Source organism: Sinocyclocheilus grahami, unplaced genomic scaffold, assembly GCF_001515645.1.
Source record: "Sinocyclocheilus grahami isolate Dianchi unplaced genomic scaffold, SAMN03320097.WGS_v1.1 scaffold5.1, whole genome shotgun sequence".
Taxonomy (NCBI): Eukaryota; Metazoa; Chordata; class Actinopteri; order Cypriniformes; family Cyprinidae; genus Sinocyclocheilus; species Sinocyclocheilus grahami.
Window position 1 is genome coordinate 1,157,687 of NW_015505184.1, and position 17,173 is coordinate 1,174,859.

A 17,173-nucleotide genomic window follows, 5' to 3' on the forward strand; every position below is an offset into this window, starting at 1 on the left:
GGGCGTCATTTCACCGCTATGAAATCAATGTATTCGCTCTCATTTTAATCACATTGCAAATGTGGTAAATTTGACCTAATTTAGTTCCCTATTAGTCAGACTCCATATATGTGACATCTAGAGGATAATTCTCCGTTTTCTGTGTTGCAGACTTCTCACCAACTGCAGTAAAAGAGACAAACACACTCTTACCTTCTTTTAATAGTAGACAGAACACAAGAACCTCACCACAGACCCCTTCAAACCACATTTTCACTGTTTAATGAGAGGACTGAAGACTTCTGAAACTGTAATAAATGTTCTATCATGACTTTGCATTGTGCAGGAAATCTCAAATACAGAACAAGCTCAGCCAGACTTTACTATAATCAAAATGAAACAAACGCCGGCTTAAAACATCCTTAGAAGCTGTGTGTATCTTTGTCCCATGGAGAAACTTGAAAAACTGCTCATTAGGGAGGGATCATTATTCAGACTTTATATTACTTTAATATTTTCCATCACGAACATCCTGAGATACAAAATGAATGCCCAAAATAAATTAAGACAAAACAAAAAATACTTCAATAGACGTAATTATGAAAACACTTAAGCCAATTCTTTCTTTTCCTACAATATACAGGGGTCACAACATCACCCATACAAAATGATCATATTTTATACACCTACAACATATGGTACTTATATTTAAAAAAAATAGGTCCTCTCTAGATGACCCATAAACTTCAACCATTTGTCACTCTGAAACTGTTTCTTTTCTAAGATGTCCATCAAATTAATTCTCAATTCCAATAAAAATCTGTAATATATATATATATTTATATCCTCTGTTGACATTACTTGTAATGATAAAAGCCAAAAAAAGAAAGAAAAAAACATGTTGAAACTGTGCAGTAACACAGGTCACCGCCTCTGGATCTCAAAAATCGCATCAAGTCTGTCCTGTCTGTTAAATATTAGAAGTAAAAAAGAAGAAGAGGAGACAGAAAATACATTCCAAGCGGATGATGTAACTGCATTTAGTGTAGTCTTTCCTTTGAAGATTCAAAACGTGTAGGACGGCAGCACATTAAAGATCAGCATACAGAAAAAATAGCAGTTAATGCACAACATTGCTTTGGTACAGAACAATATCTTCACTGTCCTGCATCAGAAAATAAAATCTCCCGACGGCAGCTGGAAGACGCATGTACGCATTTGTATGTCAGCGTGTGTACTGTAACATAGATATGCTGCAGCAGACGACTGTAGTCTGTGTTTATTTGAACTGTGCACACACTGAAAAGGTGAGCTGGGCTCTCGCTTCGGCAGGAGGGAAAGGCGGCAGCAGGGGACAGTAAGCAATAAGAACACTGCCCGAGAAAGCAAGAAGGCCCTGATTCCCACAACGCATCCCGCTCAACCTAGAATCCACTGCTCAGTCTTCCTCATCCTCTTCTCTCAACTCCACGATGTCGTCCATGCGGCCCCCGGCCCTGACCTCGTTCATGGGGGCAGAGTCCTCCCCGTCGATGGTCATGTCTTCATCAGAGTCTTTCTTTTTCTTCTGTGTGGGCAGAAAGAAAAATGCTAATCATATTTCCCCAACACACTGGGCTCCATTTATGAAACACAGACCAAACAAATATTGGTTAAATCATTCATAAAAACAATTATTACATAATTTGTTATACTGAAGTGGAATAGTTTAAGAAAGAATGATTTGCAAAGGTTTTTCAATAAAATATGTGTGGTGGAGCTTGTAAAATTAAAATTGAATTTAAAAATCAAAAGTGGGGTGTGTTGTCACACTATATGGAGTTGTGAAATCATATAATTTAATGGGATTTCAGTAAAATTTCATGAAATAACTAAAATGTAAAGTGTAACGTGCACTGCTGTTTAAAAGTTTACAAATATTTATTTATTTAAACTTTTTCTCTTATGTTTACCAGGGCTGCATTTATTTGATCAAAAATACAGTAAGATTGTAAAATATTATTTCAACTTAAAATAACTGGTTTCTATTTTAATATATTTTAAAATGCAATGTATTCATGTGATGGCAAAATATTTAGTGTTCACATGCTAAATTGGTGCTCAAGAAACATTTCTTATTATCAATGCTGAAAACTGTCAAATGTGAAACATTTAATCAGGATTCTTTCATGAATAGAGAAATAAAGAACAGCATTTCTTGAAATAGAAATCTTTTGTAACATCATCAATGTCCTTACTGTCATGTATGATCAAATTAATGAATCTTTGCTGAATAAATGAATCAATTTCTTAAAAAAAAATCATACTAACCCCAAATTTTTGAACAGTAGTGTATAAAAACCATTGCTTTAACAGACAGACAGCTACACTATTTAATGAATTGTATAAAATTACAGCAATTAAAATATATGACAATCTGCCCCCATATAAATAGACAAATTGATCTCAAACTGAAATATATGGGGGTAAAAAATATTTGTTCTAAGAACACAGTTCAGCATTTAGGTTAATAAAATCTACCTTCATAATATAGTTGACCCTTGCCTTATATGTCAGTGTTTTTTATTGTGTTTAAAAAAAGTTTAGTTTGGAAGACTGAAATATTGAACTTTGAAACCGGCATACAAAACCCCTGATAGAGAAAGCACATTTATGTAACTGGACTTTTGACTCAAGACCTTATAGTTATTGAAATAACTACCCTCACTCTCCTGTATGTGCTTACGCTTAAAATATACAATATACTATTGAAATGAACATGTTTGTAGATTCATATCTGTGGAGTTGCCACAGCATTACACTGATGTATTGTTAAAAGGTGCTTGATTATATTGTTAATGCCCTTTTGTTGTATTCACATCAAACAGAAAGCAGTTTTATCATAAGAAAAAACCTACAGGCTTCTGTGTTATCGTACCTGTTTTCGGTAGACATAACATGCTGCGATTGCAACCATAGTAGACTCCCCAAGGAAACCAGCCAGCAGGGATCCAACACCAAGTGTGGCTCCATGTACCCTGCACAAATTGAAGCACAGAAAGCTTTTAAATTCAGTCTAACTGATTTTATTATACAATTTGATGCACTGAAGTACAACGACTAATGACCTATATACGAGTAGTGAGTACAGTCAAGCACAACACACTTACCCCATGTAAGGCAGGACTATGAGACTGGTAATGAGGACAATGATGCGGAGGACAGAGCTGGGCGCCAGGACAAAGGTCTTCTTCAGGGTCATGAGCCAACCAGTCAGGTGAGCACGAATCGTCACTGAGGATAAAAAACAGTACATGCAAAGCTGGTCTCAAGCAATCATGTGAAAACATATTTTACATCCCACTCATTGCTATAGTACTGTTATATCATAAAAATGAAGTGCAATTAAATTGGATGGTTAAATTAAATACATTGTGGTTCTTTCTCTCTCAGTTTCTGTAGGCCTTGAGGCATTGTAAGTGAAGCATGACCACTCTTGACCTTTGACTTTTCAAAAGGCATTTTCAAAGAGCAACCGGTCCTCCTAAGACCATCTGTCCATTTGATAATGCACTGCACATCAGAACTTGAATCATGCATTTTTGAGAATGTGCAGCGACAGAACTTTGCAGAAAGGTCCGCAGATTTCCACAGAATTAGAACATAGGACATTCACAAAGTTCAATATAGACTACTACAAGGACACATTAATTTGATCAAAAGTGACAGTAGACATTTAAAATGAATTTAGAATGAATATTAGACTTGCACTTATTCATTTACTAACTACTTGTTTTCTTTAAAAAAATAACACTCGCTTCTCTGTTCTTTTATCATATTCTATTTGTTTTCTTTTTATTTATTATACAATTAACAAAAAGCAAAAAAAAGAGGCCTCTAACACTAGCTTGCTCTATTCTTTTTCTATTCTATCGGTTTTCTTTTTATTTATTATATAAACCTTGCCATGTGTATTATAGCACTTGTATATCATTGCTCTTTTGTTGATTTTGATTGCTTCCTTTGTCCTCATTTGTAAGTCGCTTTGGATAAAAGCATCTGCTAAATGACTAAATGTAAATGCAAATTTAAAATGCAACAAAAATTTCTATTTAAAAAAAATGCTGTTTTTGGAATTTTCAAAGAAAAATAAAAGAAAATCAGTTTCAAATATTAATCAGCACAACATTTTCAACATTAATAATAAGAAGAAATGACTCTTGAGCAGCAAATCAGCATATTATAATGATTTCTGAAAGATTATGTGACACTGAAGACTGGAGCAATGGATTCTGAAAACTCAGCTTTGCCATCACAGGAATAAATTACATTTTAAGATATTAAAATAGAAAACATTTATTTTAAATAAAAATGACTATTTTATTACTGTAAAAATAAATACAGCCTTGGTGAACAAAAACCAACCCCAAACGTTTTAAACAACAGTGTATGTCCTGTGTCTTACGACTTTATTAAATATTTTTGCTATTTTGATTATGCTTTTCTGATTTCATTAAGAGTGAAATATTATTTGTGAAAACTGTACTTTCTATGCACAACCGTGTAACCTGATTACAATGACAGTGATAAATATAGCCGTTCTTGTGGCACATACAGACTCTATTATTAATTCAAACCCAAATACATCATTAATAAAAACAAATTACACCGCGACTATGATAACCCATAATCTTCGCCTTCAATTATCCTTCATACACAACCATATTCACATTCTTATAAACATACCAATACAGGAAAAGAGTATAAGAAGACATCAATAATCAAGCAATGAAATGCTGATTTGATGAATCTAACACATACCTGTGCAATAACATCAGAAATAGACGCACATCCCACCAGGAAACTGTGCTTGTGCTTCAGAAGGATTCCAGCATGAGTCCAGGCCTGAAACCACAGATAACTGTCACACTAACTTACACAATACAATATGCTAATCCCGTTAATGGATAGTGAGAGATGGAACAGGGACCCCCGTTACATATTATATTAAATTCTGGGTGTATTTTAGTCCTATACAGGGGTGCCGATAAAGTTTCTGGGCCCCCTGAACAGCATTTTGAGCATTAGAGCCCCCCCCGTAGTAATCGCGTTCCGGGGATCCCCTCCCGCATCGGGCCCTTGGAATTGTCCTAACCCTCACCCCCCCTTACCACCCCCCTGGTCCTATAGCACCATTTTTGGTACTACATTGATGGTAACCCTTGCAAAGCCATTAAAGCATTATTCATGAGTTTTATATTACAGTATACAATAATGTTCAAATGTCTTGGTTTGGATTTTTTATTGCATTCATTTGATCAAAAATTCAGTAACAACAGCAATATTGTGAAAAATATTATCAGATTATCCCTGTGATTGAAAAGCTGAATCTTCAGCAGCCATTAATCCAGTCTTCAGTGTCACATGATCCTTTAGAAATCATTCTAATATGTTGCTCATATGTTGCTAGTTCAAAACAAGCTTAATATTTTTGTGGATTCATTTTTAAGGATTCTTAGGAAATTTTGCAGAACTTTAGCTTCTTAATTTTAGTTTTACTATATTTTTCTTTAATGTAAATTTGTATTTGTTCACAATAAAAAAAAAAGTAAAAAAAATAAATCAAGCAATAATTGGCAACCCCCCTGCAATGCCACATTTCATCCCCTAGGGGTCATGTACCCCCTGTTAACAGGGTCCGCTCTCTCCAGACTTAACTCTTTAAACAAAACACTGCTGCAGCTTAACCTCCATTGACAGGCACAGGATGTTCGCGTGGGCTGTTATTCATCCAAAGGAGCTTGATGGGTTTCCAGATCTGAATAGGCTCTGATGCCTGGCCTTACCACGCACACTTACACACACATACTCTCTGCCATCTGTGCCAGGCAGGCGAGCCAGATCTGACGGTCAGAGCAAGAGCACATTATGACATTACAGCTAAATATCCAGGGATGAGACGTCACGATACACTCACCATGGCGTCAAGTAAAGGAAAAGCAGCCAGATAGAGAAACGCCCTCCGGGTCTTACTCCCCACAGTCTCATCCACATGATGCAGTTTGTTAATGATGTAATAGCCCAGACTTGTGTATGCTAAGGACAAGAAATAACCAGATTAATATGTAATATAATCAATAATATAATAAAACATAATATTCAACATGATGGCTTTGCTGCCAAAACTGGCACAAATAACATGCAAGGACAGAGAAATGAAATGAAAATTAAATTAAATTAAATTAAATTAAATTAAATTAAATTAAATTAAATTAAATTAAATTAAATAATATAATATAATATAATATAATATAATAATTATAAAACAGGATGGCTTTTTGTTAAAATTAGAACAAATAAAATAAAATGCAAGGATACAAAAGTTGTAATATAACAAAATATATAATGTAATATAATGTAATGTAATATAATAAAACAAAATAAAACTTAAATTAAAAAATAAAATAAAACAAAAATAAAATAAAAGTATTCCCACAACCCTACACAGAACATAGAGAATGGATGGATAAGAATATAACATAACATAACAATGTAATGCAATGTAAAAGGATGGCTTTGCTGTTAAAACTAGAACAAATAAAATGCAAGGATACAAAAGTTCTAATATAATACAATAAAAGATGTAATGTAATGTGATAAAATGAAATGAAATATATTGCTAGGAAAGGCTTCAGCATTCCCACAAACCTACATAGAAAATAGAGAATGGATGGATAATAAAACAATACAATACAATACAATACAATACAATATAATATAATATAATTAGTGCTGTCAAACGATTAATCGCATCCAAAATAAAAGTTTTTGTTTAGATAGTATATGTGAGTGTACTGTGTATTTATTATGCATATATAAATACACACCCATACAGTATATATTCTTTATTATACAGATCTAGATTATATATATTCATATAATGTATATTACATATATATATAAATATATTTAATATATAAACATAACATTTTTGTTAAATATATACATGCATGTATGTGTATTTATATACATAATAAATATACACAGTACACACACATACTATCTAAACAAAAACTTTTATTTTGGATGCGATTAATCACGATTAATTGTTTGACAGCACTAAATATAATATAATATAATATGACATGATGACTTTGCTGTTAAAACTAGAACAAATCAAATGCAAGGATGTAAAAGTTCTAATATAATATAACAAAATATATAATATAATATAATACAATATGACATGATGGCTTTGCTGTTAAAACTAGAACAAATAAAATGCAAGGATGTAAAAGTTCTAACATAATATAACAAAATATATAATATAATATAATAATACAGAAGTTCTCATCTCTCCCATTTCTCCTGTTTTTCCCCCCTTTTCTCAGGAATGTGTGCAGTGACGTGATCCACAGATGGATGACACAGCTCTACCAAACTCTCTGACTGCGCAAACGACCATAATATAACTGAGACCACACTCAAGATGATGGAGAGTGTCCATGTTATGCTAACACACCATAACTTCTTAATTTAAAAGCACATCATTATGTATGGCGGACAGGTGGTGGCTTAGTGGTTAAAAATGCATGCCTTCTTCCAAGAAGGTGCTGGTTTGTATCCTTTATCCCTCGGGGTTACATTCTTTCTCAATGTACTCATAGCAGTAACTGCCATATGGGTACTGCTGAGCGGCTGGAAATGGCTCTGATTTCTTGCTTCGTATGTAAATGGCTATTTGTGTAAATGCAAATATATTTGAGCTACAGAAACGGAGATATTCAAGATAAATATACTTTATTCTTCAAACTAATTTTTGGATTAGATTGTATAAATACACTGTTTCATGATGACTAAACCATTTTTAACCACATCCCACGAACTTAAGTATTTGTAATTGGGTAAATATGGGTGGCAGAAATTATTTCCTGCGGAGTAGGAGTGCAGTATTTTGCACAATTTGTTTAATGACAATATAATCATAGAGGGTGAACAAAAATCCGAAAATAAATGGCGAGCTACCCCTGTGAGTTTGAATAGAGTTTGTTTGGGAGACGCCTCTCCATTCTCAGAGTACACAGAACAGGCATGTAGTAACCTGGCAAAAAAGCCCTTGCGTCAACACAGCAGATGAGACCGTGCTTGGAATAAAATGTTCCTTTGTGTAATGAGTTTTTTTTCCCCCGAGAATGGATGCATCTGCCGAGATGAGTGCGGTTTGAGTGATTCAGACCACTTGAGCTAAAAGGAGGTCCTTCTCCAGTCATAACATTGCTTACTAAGTCTACCACCATGACACGTTTGTTTGGAAAAGTGAAAAACAAAGCGGTGTTCCCTGTACATGTAGTACAAACTAGTCATGCAAGACCAGAGGCATATGTGAGGAAATAATAAACTGGCAGACTGACCAATAAGAGTGTGGAAAATGATAGCCACGGCTCCTGCGGTGACCATACAGAGGACTGCCTTGGTTCTGTCCCGTTTACTGTTGACAAACACCAGCCCTACGTTCTTGAAATCGCTCATAGGGCCAGTGAAGAACTTCATGAGGGAGTAGGCCAAACCATAGCTGGCCAGCATTTCTACTGCATCCTCTTTAACTGTTGCAATACCCCTGTTCAAAGCCTGTAGAGGAAGAGAGAAATGATAAAAATGCATCCAAATCTATATTTTTTTTTAGCATTGTACAAGACGGGCTAGTAGAGTGATAAAAAAATTTAGACAATATAGATATAGATTTAATATAGATCTAGAAAATTATTCCACACTAAATCTAGATTTAGGTTTGTCTAAAACATAACCTAATTTCTGATGTTGAGGGATGAATTGAAAGGGTGATAGGACAAACTATCACTCCTCATGCGATTCCTCTACACAAAGAGGGTTTTATTCCCAAGATATACAACACTACCCCTGTATCAACTGACTAAATGCTTTTCATGGCATGTCCCCTAGAAAAAGATCCAGATCCGAGCACCAGTTTGCTATATTGGACCACTTACCCAGAATTTACTCTTAACAGTGTTTCTGTCTTTTAAAGCCACACATGCGCGAAAGTACAAACTTCACAGTGTCACAATGCACCATGTGTCAGATGTCTAAACATGATTAAGCAACAGTGTCACGCAGAAAGAGGAAGACTTGTTATAAAATTACATTCATTCATGGACCTTTCTTGAGAGAAACACCTGTAAACTATCATCAGAAACAAGAGCCATTGTAATCTTGAATAATGTGGAGCTACAGTAACTACAAATAATCTCAATGATGACTAACTGTATTACGAACAATTTTACAGCTTTATTGTCACATGCCAGAATATATCCCCATCAACACATGAGAAGGTGATTTGGCAATGTGTCAGATGTCAAACCTGTTGGAAAATGCTGAGATGTACATAAGTTCTACTTGCTCTACAGCTGTGGGTGTTATTGCACTAATGAATAAACTTTTCTGCCCTGTCCTTGACTCTAACGTGGTGGCACCATTCTGTAATACTTGTTGCAGGAGAATAATGCTTATGTTTAAATCTTAAGATTTCATTTGGACGATACAACAGTAGATAGTCAGTCACAGAATTGATAGGAAGCAGCAAGACCTGTACAATAACAGATCAAGTCAAAAGGATGTGTGAATGGAGGGTTCTTCTCCTTATCTGCTGCCTTCTTCTGACTCTGACTCTTTGTCTGCCACTTCATCTCCAACGCCTAAGAACAATGTGCAGTGAGATGATTGTCTGTTACTGTGGGCAGACGTGCTCTTACGGTTCCTGCTCACATTTCTTCTGTATGCCATTAGTGATTCTGAAAAATAAATTTGTATCTAACAAAAATCGAATGGCAATGTTTTCTTCAGTGTAGCGAGTTGTGTCCATCAAATCCATTCTAATTTTATGTAAAAAAAAAAATAAAAAAACTAATTTGTCACTAAGAACTGAGGGATTGCGTCAGCAAATTTAATTTCCTCAACAACTCTCAACTGCAACAAAGCTAAGATAAACCGATATTGCATTTTATGGGCAATACCAATACAGATATTTCGGTAACACTTTAGTATAGGGACCAATTCTCACTATTAACTAGTTGCTTATTACCATGTCTATTAATCAGCTGTTTATTAGTACTTATAAAGCACATGTTCTGCACGACCATATTCTATATCCCTAATCCCCAATACCTAAACTTAACAACTACCTTACTAACTATTAATAAACAGCAAATTAGTAGCTTATTGAGGCAAACATCATAGTTAATGGGTTGTTAATAGCGAGAATTGGACCTTAAAATAAAGTGTGACCGATATTTTTTATGTCCAAGTTTTTAATAACCAATTTGAAAGTTTTGTTTTAGCTTTTGACACACACAAAAAAATACTTTTTATTTTACCACAAAAATAAAACAATATGAATATTTGAAATATTGTTATGTAATTGAGTTACACATTTCATGCTGAAGAATAAATTACTTTATTTTAAAAGTGTTATATTTATCCAAACAATACATTATTATATAATGGCATTCATTTATTTGTACACCTAATATCGAAGAACCGATAACCGATTTAACTGAAAAAGGTGAATATCGGAAAACATCGTTTGGTCAAACAGACTACAGTCTTTCTCTAAATGTTAATTTTCAATAAATCACAATTATTTGAGTTTAACATGACAATAAATATGTCTTTGTAGCCAATCCATTTTAGACATAATGACTGCTATAAAAACTACTGTAAGTGCACAACATATGTTAATGGTTGACAAAAACAAGGCCAGTTCACGCAGAGGAGACAACAAAATCAGCCCATCCAAAAGTGCACATTACTCTCAGTCAGATTGCTTTTGCATTGTTCAGTGTGACACATGTTATTGGATGCGCTGTATGGCCAGCTGTTGACGAACACACACAGCTGATCGGCTCATGTTGTTTGTGATGATGCCTTGTTTACCAAGGGCCGCCGTTTCACCGATTCATTAAAAGAAATAAAACCTCAGGGTCGCCCTATATCCTATACATTATGTGGGCAACGCATTACATGTTCGCAAGGCACAAATAAACAGACCTCTTATAGCGAGGAGCACGGGTGGATGAGGGATGCCATTGCTGCAGTGTCCAGCTCCAAGTATACACCACCAATCTTACGTCAAGCAGCGCTGTGTTTAACACACAATTCATTCACACTTGCCTGTTCGCCGAGGTCGATGGCTATGTTGGTTATGGCCAGCGGCACCAGGAATCGGATGAGAGGCCAGTAGTGCGTGAGCGCCGGGAATTTCACCATGTTCGCCTGGAGGAGAGCGGCAGCACCGCCAACATCAGCTGCTCGGATCTGGAAGGATGCGAGGCCGATCACAGCCCGTCGAGTTCTGAGTGTTTTCTAGCAGAAATCAGCCGAGATCAGGTCCGTCCCTGCCCTCCTACACAACAACAGCATCATAAACAATGATCTGGTGCATGGGAAAATAGGAGGGTCACCAGAAATTTCTGCTGACGGCTTCTCCATTGTTCACCCATCAGTGGAGAGGAAAATAAATACATATAATCGGCCGCGGCGATTAAGTGCGGCACAGGTATAAAGCCGTATGCATGGAGTCGCTGGGCCAGGCGCTATTCTGCTGTAGATGGCCACTCGGTTAACTGTACTTAAATCCTCATCCTTCCCTAACAACACGTGGGGGACGGTCGGCGCATAAAAGCCACTCCTCTTCTAAACGTCACCTGCTGCGTGCAGAAAAACAACACACTGCTGAACAACACACAGATGTCTAAAATAGAGTTCATTCTCAGAGAAGAGCTTGCTAGAGAGGGATGAGCACGGCACAGGGAGTTGAAATCTTCGTCCTTATATCTTATCTGTGTGTAGGCCTACACGTTCATTTGACATGAAATGTTAACACAATAAATAAAATATCAAAATGAGACTTAAACGTTAGAAAAATTGTACGTGGCTTTCATGAATCTCAGTGAAACCGAACATCTTATTTGTCGGCCAGCAGGTGGGGCTGCAGAGCAGGCAAGTCTTGTGAGACGCGCTGCTGCCTAACAGACTGTCAATTAAAGGGACCGTTCACCCAAAAACGACAATCGTACAGGTTTTTGCGTGACAGAGGATGTCACTTTGACTAACATCTCCTTTTGTGCGCCATGCGTATTGTATAGATATATAATAAACAGCTCTCAACCAGGGGGCCCGGGGTCCATTAGGGTGTCAGCAAACTCAGAAAAGGGGCCACAGGATGACTTTAAATTAAATAAATAGGTGAATTCATTCAGGTTTATTCAAATTACCTTTGAAATATAAGGCAATTTGAATAATTCATTTAAATAGCCTTAGAAATTATTGGCATAAAAGTGTCCCAATTAACCAGAATTCACTATTAATATATTAAAATGATCTATCTTTAAACTAATTAAAGATACTAAAAGAACATATAAACTAATAAAATATTTTCCCCTCTTAATAACTATTGTTTTCTTTATTGAAGAACATACAGTTCTTCAAATATCTGGAACCACATAAATCATGGTTAATTAAACATTAACGCACTTGGTTTCTGTTAATAAAAACAATTTTTTCATAGTTTCATAGTTTTCAACTTTGTTGAAATTATAGCAGAAATGCTGAAAATATCTTATTTTTTTATTGCTGTCATTATAGTGACAGTAAGGACATTTATACTGTTACAAAAGATTTCTGGTTCACATAAATACTGTTCTTTTGAACTTTATATTCATTAAAACATTTTTTGAAAAAATGTATCACGTTAAGTAGAACAACACTGATTGTTTTAAACATTAAAGCAATTTTTTTTTCTTGAGCACCAAAGCAGCATATTAGATTGATTTCTGAAGGATCAAGTGGTACTGAAGACTGGAGTAATGGCTGTTAAAATTTCAGCTTTTTTTGTATTTTAAAGTAAAATAAAATGTCACAATATTGCATTTTTTATCAAATAAATGCAGCATTGGTTAGCATTAGAGACTCCTTTCAAAAACATTTAAAACATCTTCCCACAAAACTTTTGAACAGTGATGTTTATAGATATTCATACATTAAGCAATTAAGAAAAAATTAAATGTTACCCTTTTCTTCAGTAGCTCCAGACATTGTTCAAGATGCTGCACTTTGCTATTGCTAGTTTCAAATGGAAACTGCCAATCCTTAATGGAATCCTGATCAGACTGAATTTCTTTTGGCCACTATAATGGGAAATTCATAATGCATATTCATAATCAATAATTAATTTAACACATAATAACATTCAATATTGATATGCAAAATATAATGATCAAGTCATGCTGCTTTGTGCAAGTACAGAATCAGTGAGGATGCTTAACGTCTAAGCACAATAAGGCTAAATTACCTTGCTAATGTCAGAGTCATGTAGCCAGGCAGGAAGCTGTTTTGACTGGCTGAGCACCTGGAAGAGTGTCGCCCTTAATGCACAATAGTTATCACCTCTTACTCTGCGCAGATTGAACTCACTGGCTATTGCTTCATATCCCTAAAAAAAGAAGCACGTGTAAGCAATGAAACACTTACAGTAAAGTGTGAAAGAAGCAGGCTCACCTTTCGAATAAGCAGACTTTTTGTGGTGTTGCCTTTCCATTCTCTCTCACTGTAGGTCTGAAGATCTTCGGCAGCTGACACGCTTCTCTGGGCCTCACCAACAGCCGCTGATGGGAAGAAAGACACCTCTAGCTCAGGCAAAAACAACCTCACAGAAATCTCTTACAACATTTCAATACACACTGAACATTCTTCAAAAACTGAGCACTACCCGGCTTTGACTGCTGCTTGTCTTGCAGCTCTTTATGAATTTCTTCTTCTCCTCTGTACAGGTCCACATCACTATGAAACAACAAAGACTCATTGTAAAATGGTGCATAGTAAGTTGTGTCACTTCCTTAATCTAGTAAACAGTGCATAATATTTTTCATGTAACCATATATTTAGAAATGTCCCATCACATAAAGCTGCCTGTGATTGAGAGATGCACATGAGAAAAGTTTTTTTAAGCTAAACACTGTTGTTGCTTGTAAAGTGACATTTTCTACTTAGCAAGATACATTAATTTATATCAAAGCATACTTCACTTGGTCAAAATACGTATATGATACATGGGGACCTATGATTTCTGTGATGCAGAAAATGCAGACAGAATCGTGGAATCCATTCATAAAAATGAAATTTAACATGGAATGTCTTGGAATTTGGCACATTTTGGATGAATAAATCAAAAGTAGGGCTGTACAATTAATCAAAATGTGATATGGACTAGTGTCTACTAGTGTGTGGACCAGTGTGAAGCACAAAAAGACTGCTATTTGAATATGAAGTCTGCATGTACCAAGTGCCTCTGTGTGACTAAATGGTGCCGTTTCATTTAATACAAACTCAAGGCTGTGACGCTCGTTTCAGCGTTTGCATTTCTGAAAAAATAAAACCTGTCACAGGGTCATATTATTGAAAAAAAAATATATATATAAAAAATACAACATTTATGTATGAATTCAGACAATTAGACATGCTTTTTGGTTATTACAATTTGGAGTCCAGAAATATTATGACGGAAACACAGAATTTTGAAGGGGGAAAAAAATGGAATTGTAAAAAATAAAACATATTTTATAGGGCAAGAAATTGAATGAATTTAATATACTGTTGTTAAATTGTATAAGTTTCAATTAATTACAAATTTAACCATTAAAATGGAATCCAGAAAAATATAATTTGGGAAAAAAATTTATGGATTTCATAATAGTGAATTGTCCGTGTATAAAACTAGTAAATTAAAACAGACTAAAATGGACTAAAGAGAAGCTATTAATTATTGAAACTGCCATCTTCCCAAAATGGTTTGTGCGGAGTGAAGCATGTCACTAAAAGTGATCATGAAATCCAAAAGGAAAATTTGAAATGCAAATGAAATGTAAATGTATTCCAAAATTACTTGTCTTAACCCTTGACATGATGTACCTAGTTTAGCCTCAGTTTCACATAATAGCAGACATCCAGAATCATAATTACAAGTATTCATTTTATCTACTGTTTTTTTCTCTTCGCCTTGAAGAACACTTAAAAAAAAAGTGTCACAACCCAAAAGCCATACTGCATGCACAGAAAGAGATGAATTGACAGGAACAATACCCCTTTTCATCTTCAGCAGACGGCGTCTTCATCAGATCCTGCTGGGATGAATGACTGTCACTATGAGTAGATTTGGCCTCCTTCTGAGCACGTTTTTGCATAGTGTGGGAAGACTCCGAGCTTCTCTCAGGTCCAGGAGAACAAGCATCTTTTCCAGCTGCCTGGCCCTTCACATCTGCTTTCTGACCTTGAGTGCCCTGTGTCGATCTAAAGAGAAGGATCAGTTATATTCAACATGAAATAACATATGCTTAGATATAAGCTGTTCAAATGGACTACATTTATAACTTCTCAATTTATATTTTGCATTAAGGAAATATATTTCGTTTTGACTTTTTTACTCTGTCGGTCAGAATCACAAGCAGACTTTGCTGTTTTATTCATGGTTTTGACTTGGTGACTTTAGTGATTTTGCACATCCTTCGTACCTGAATCATAACAACACATGTGCAGAGACGTTCAACCTGCATCTCTGCATGGCGGGCTGATGCAGAGGGGAAATATACATTAAACTAAATATAAAACGTGCAGCTTGAAGGTGACAACATTGCTCTTGCACTTCTGCACATCACAATGGAAACAAGTTATGCGACAAGCAAAAGAAAACAAACAGAACACTTCCGCATTCAGTCAGACTCCACAAACTCATCAGTGATATAACCGCATCAGTAACGCAACCAATAGTAACAATCAATGTAATGTTTTACTAACCATCCTCAGACAAAACAGCTGAAGGCGCTTTTATATAACTTACCTGCTTTGACTGTCTTGCCGAACAGGGACTACAAAATAGAAAGATTACAAGAAGTAAAGCCTACGAATACAATACTTCCTGTGAATAGAGGATTGTGGGAATTGTAGTTTTCCGGCGCGCAGCTAGTTACTGTTGCCATGTCGTCTTATATTAATCGACGATAATCTTGTTTGTTCAAGCAAATATTCCTTCATTTCAAATTTTTGGGCCTTCTTGTGGATACACAAGTCGCTAATTTGGGCTTGTTAGCGTCCCCATAGCATAATAATAGAATCAAACATTTATTTTCTTCACTTCAAAGCTTATGATATGGGTCATAAATCGAATCTAATATACTATAAATAATGTATATTATGAGCATCATTAATCGCTGTAAATATTAATTATAATTAAATAATAGCCTATTTACTTATCCTTTGTGTTTTATGCGATTTTATGCAACAATAAATACAACAAAATTAATCAGAAATATTTTAACACTCTATCCAGAAACACTAAAACGCATAGTCTGCTTTTTGCTGGTTTTGTATCCGTTGTTCTAGCGAGATCTGGCAACAATGGAGCAGGTCTTAGTTGTACACTGTTATTGTTCTGTGTCTTTGTGAATTGTTAAAAGAAAAACACAAGTTCAAAGAAACATAAACTTACCCTTCATTATCAGATTCCTTGTGGTAAAGGTATGACACCCTTGTGCAGTACTGAGTCCTGTTTGTGTCCTTTTTATTAAGTCCCAAATTGTTCCCTGCACTGGTTGCAATGGTCATTATCCGATCTCCATTAAATTCCGTTTGTTCAGTGTTGACTGATGGTGTGGACATACAGCAATTCCCCATCACCACCATGGAGACACATGGTGTCGAATAAAAAATCTATATTTACTTTACATCACAGTTGTGGCTTCGGCCTATAGCCGTCTGTCATTTTTCTGTTTTGTTTGACTTCAGGATATGACCAATGAGATACACGTGTTTGAATTTTACACTTAAAATAGTCTGACCAAAATAGAGCCCATGGCATCCGACCCTAGTAAGATGCTCAGGCCAAGGCTGTGCAGGATATCTTTTCCACCACTAGATGACAGCACACAGCTCAGAATTGTAGAGACTATCATTTTTGATAGGCTAGTAATAATAGGAGATCCTTTGAAAGTGAAATTGATAATAAACAGCCAAAACTAAACAAATAAATAAATAAATTATTTTGCATATGCACGGATTTCAAAGTATTAAGTATAGTATGTACTTCATTAAAAACATTAGAAATAACAAACATGGAAAATATGACAATTTCTTAATTTAAAAACGAAGACGA

General features: G+C 35.4%; 2 protein-coding genes across 2 annotated transcripts; both read right to left on the reverse strand.

The window, feature by feature from the left end:
- Positions 1–189: 189 nt before the first annotated feature.
- LOC107585803 (progressive ankylosis protein homolog B-like) lies at positions 190–11,651 on the reverse strand. The gene is made up of 8 exons (XM_016272952.1): positions 11,143–11,651; positions 8,370–8,586; positions 5,936–6,054; positions 4,774–4,863; positions 3,390–3,465; positions 3,129–3,252; positions 2,897–2,996; positions 190–1,546 (listed from the first exon to the last, which is right to left on the reverse strand). Exons 1-8 carry the CDS (start codon positions 11,236–11,238, stop codon positions 1,418–1,420), a joined length of 951 nt encoding a protein of 316 aa, XP_016128438.1. The 5' UTR covers positions 11,239–11,651; the 3' UTR covers positions 190–1,417.
- Positions 11,652–12,433: 782 nt separating this feature from the next.
- On the reverse strand, positions 12,434–16,920 carry LOC107585813 (ubiquitin thioesterase otulin-like). The gene is made up of 7 exons (XM_016272957.1): positions 16,511–16,920; positions 15,109–15,315; positions 13,739–13,809; positions 13,528–13,634; positions 13,322–13,462; positions 13,041–13,157; positions 12,434–12,463 (listed from the first exon to the last, which is right to left on the reverse strand). Exons 1-7 carry the CDS (start codon positions 16,702–16,704, stop codon positions 12,434–12,436), a joined length of 867 nt encoding a protein of 288 aa, XP_016128443.1. The 5' UTR covers positions 16,705–16,920.
- Positions 16,921–17,173: the final 253 nt, after the last annotated feature.

What these genes read in the sequence shown, in the direction of transcription:
- LOC107585803 (XM_016272952.1), bottom strand. Translation starts at nt 11,238, where the DNA reads ATGGTGAAATTCCCGGCGCTCACGCACTACTGGCCTCTCATCCGATTC. An exon ending in CCATCGACCTCGGCGAACAG is followed by an intron (nt 8,587 to 11,142) that starts GCAAGTGTGAAT and finishes CTTCCTCTACAG; the next exon opens with GCTTTGAACAGGGGTATTGC. An exon ending in GAGAGAGAAAGAACCACAAT is followed by an intron (nt 3,253 to 3,389) that starts GTATTTAATTTA and finishes TTTTATCCTCAG; the next exon opens with TGACGATTCGTGCTCACCTG.
- LOC107585813 (XM_016272957.1), bottom strand. Translation starts at nt 16,704, where the DNA reads ATGGTGGTGATGGGGAATTGCTGTATGTCCACACCATCAGTCAACACT. An exon ending in AAGGAATCTGATAATGAAGG is followed by an intron (nt 15,316 to 16,510) that starts GTAAGTTTATGT and finishes CCTTCTCTTTAG; the next exon opens with ATCGACACAGGGCACTCAAG. An exon ending in CAAGCAGCAGTCAAAGCCGG is followed by an intron (nt 13,635 to 13,738) that starts GTAGTGCTCAGT and finishes TCTTCCCATCAG; the next exon opens with CGGCTGTTGGTGAGGCCCAG.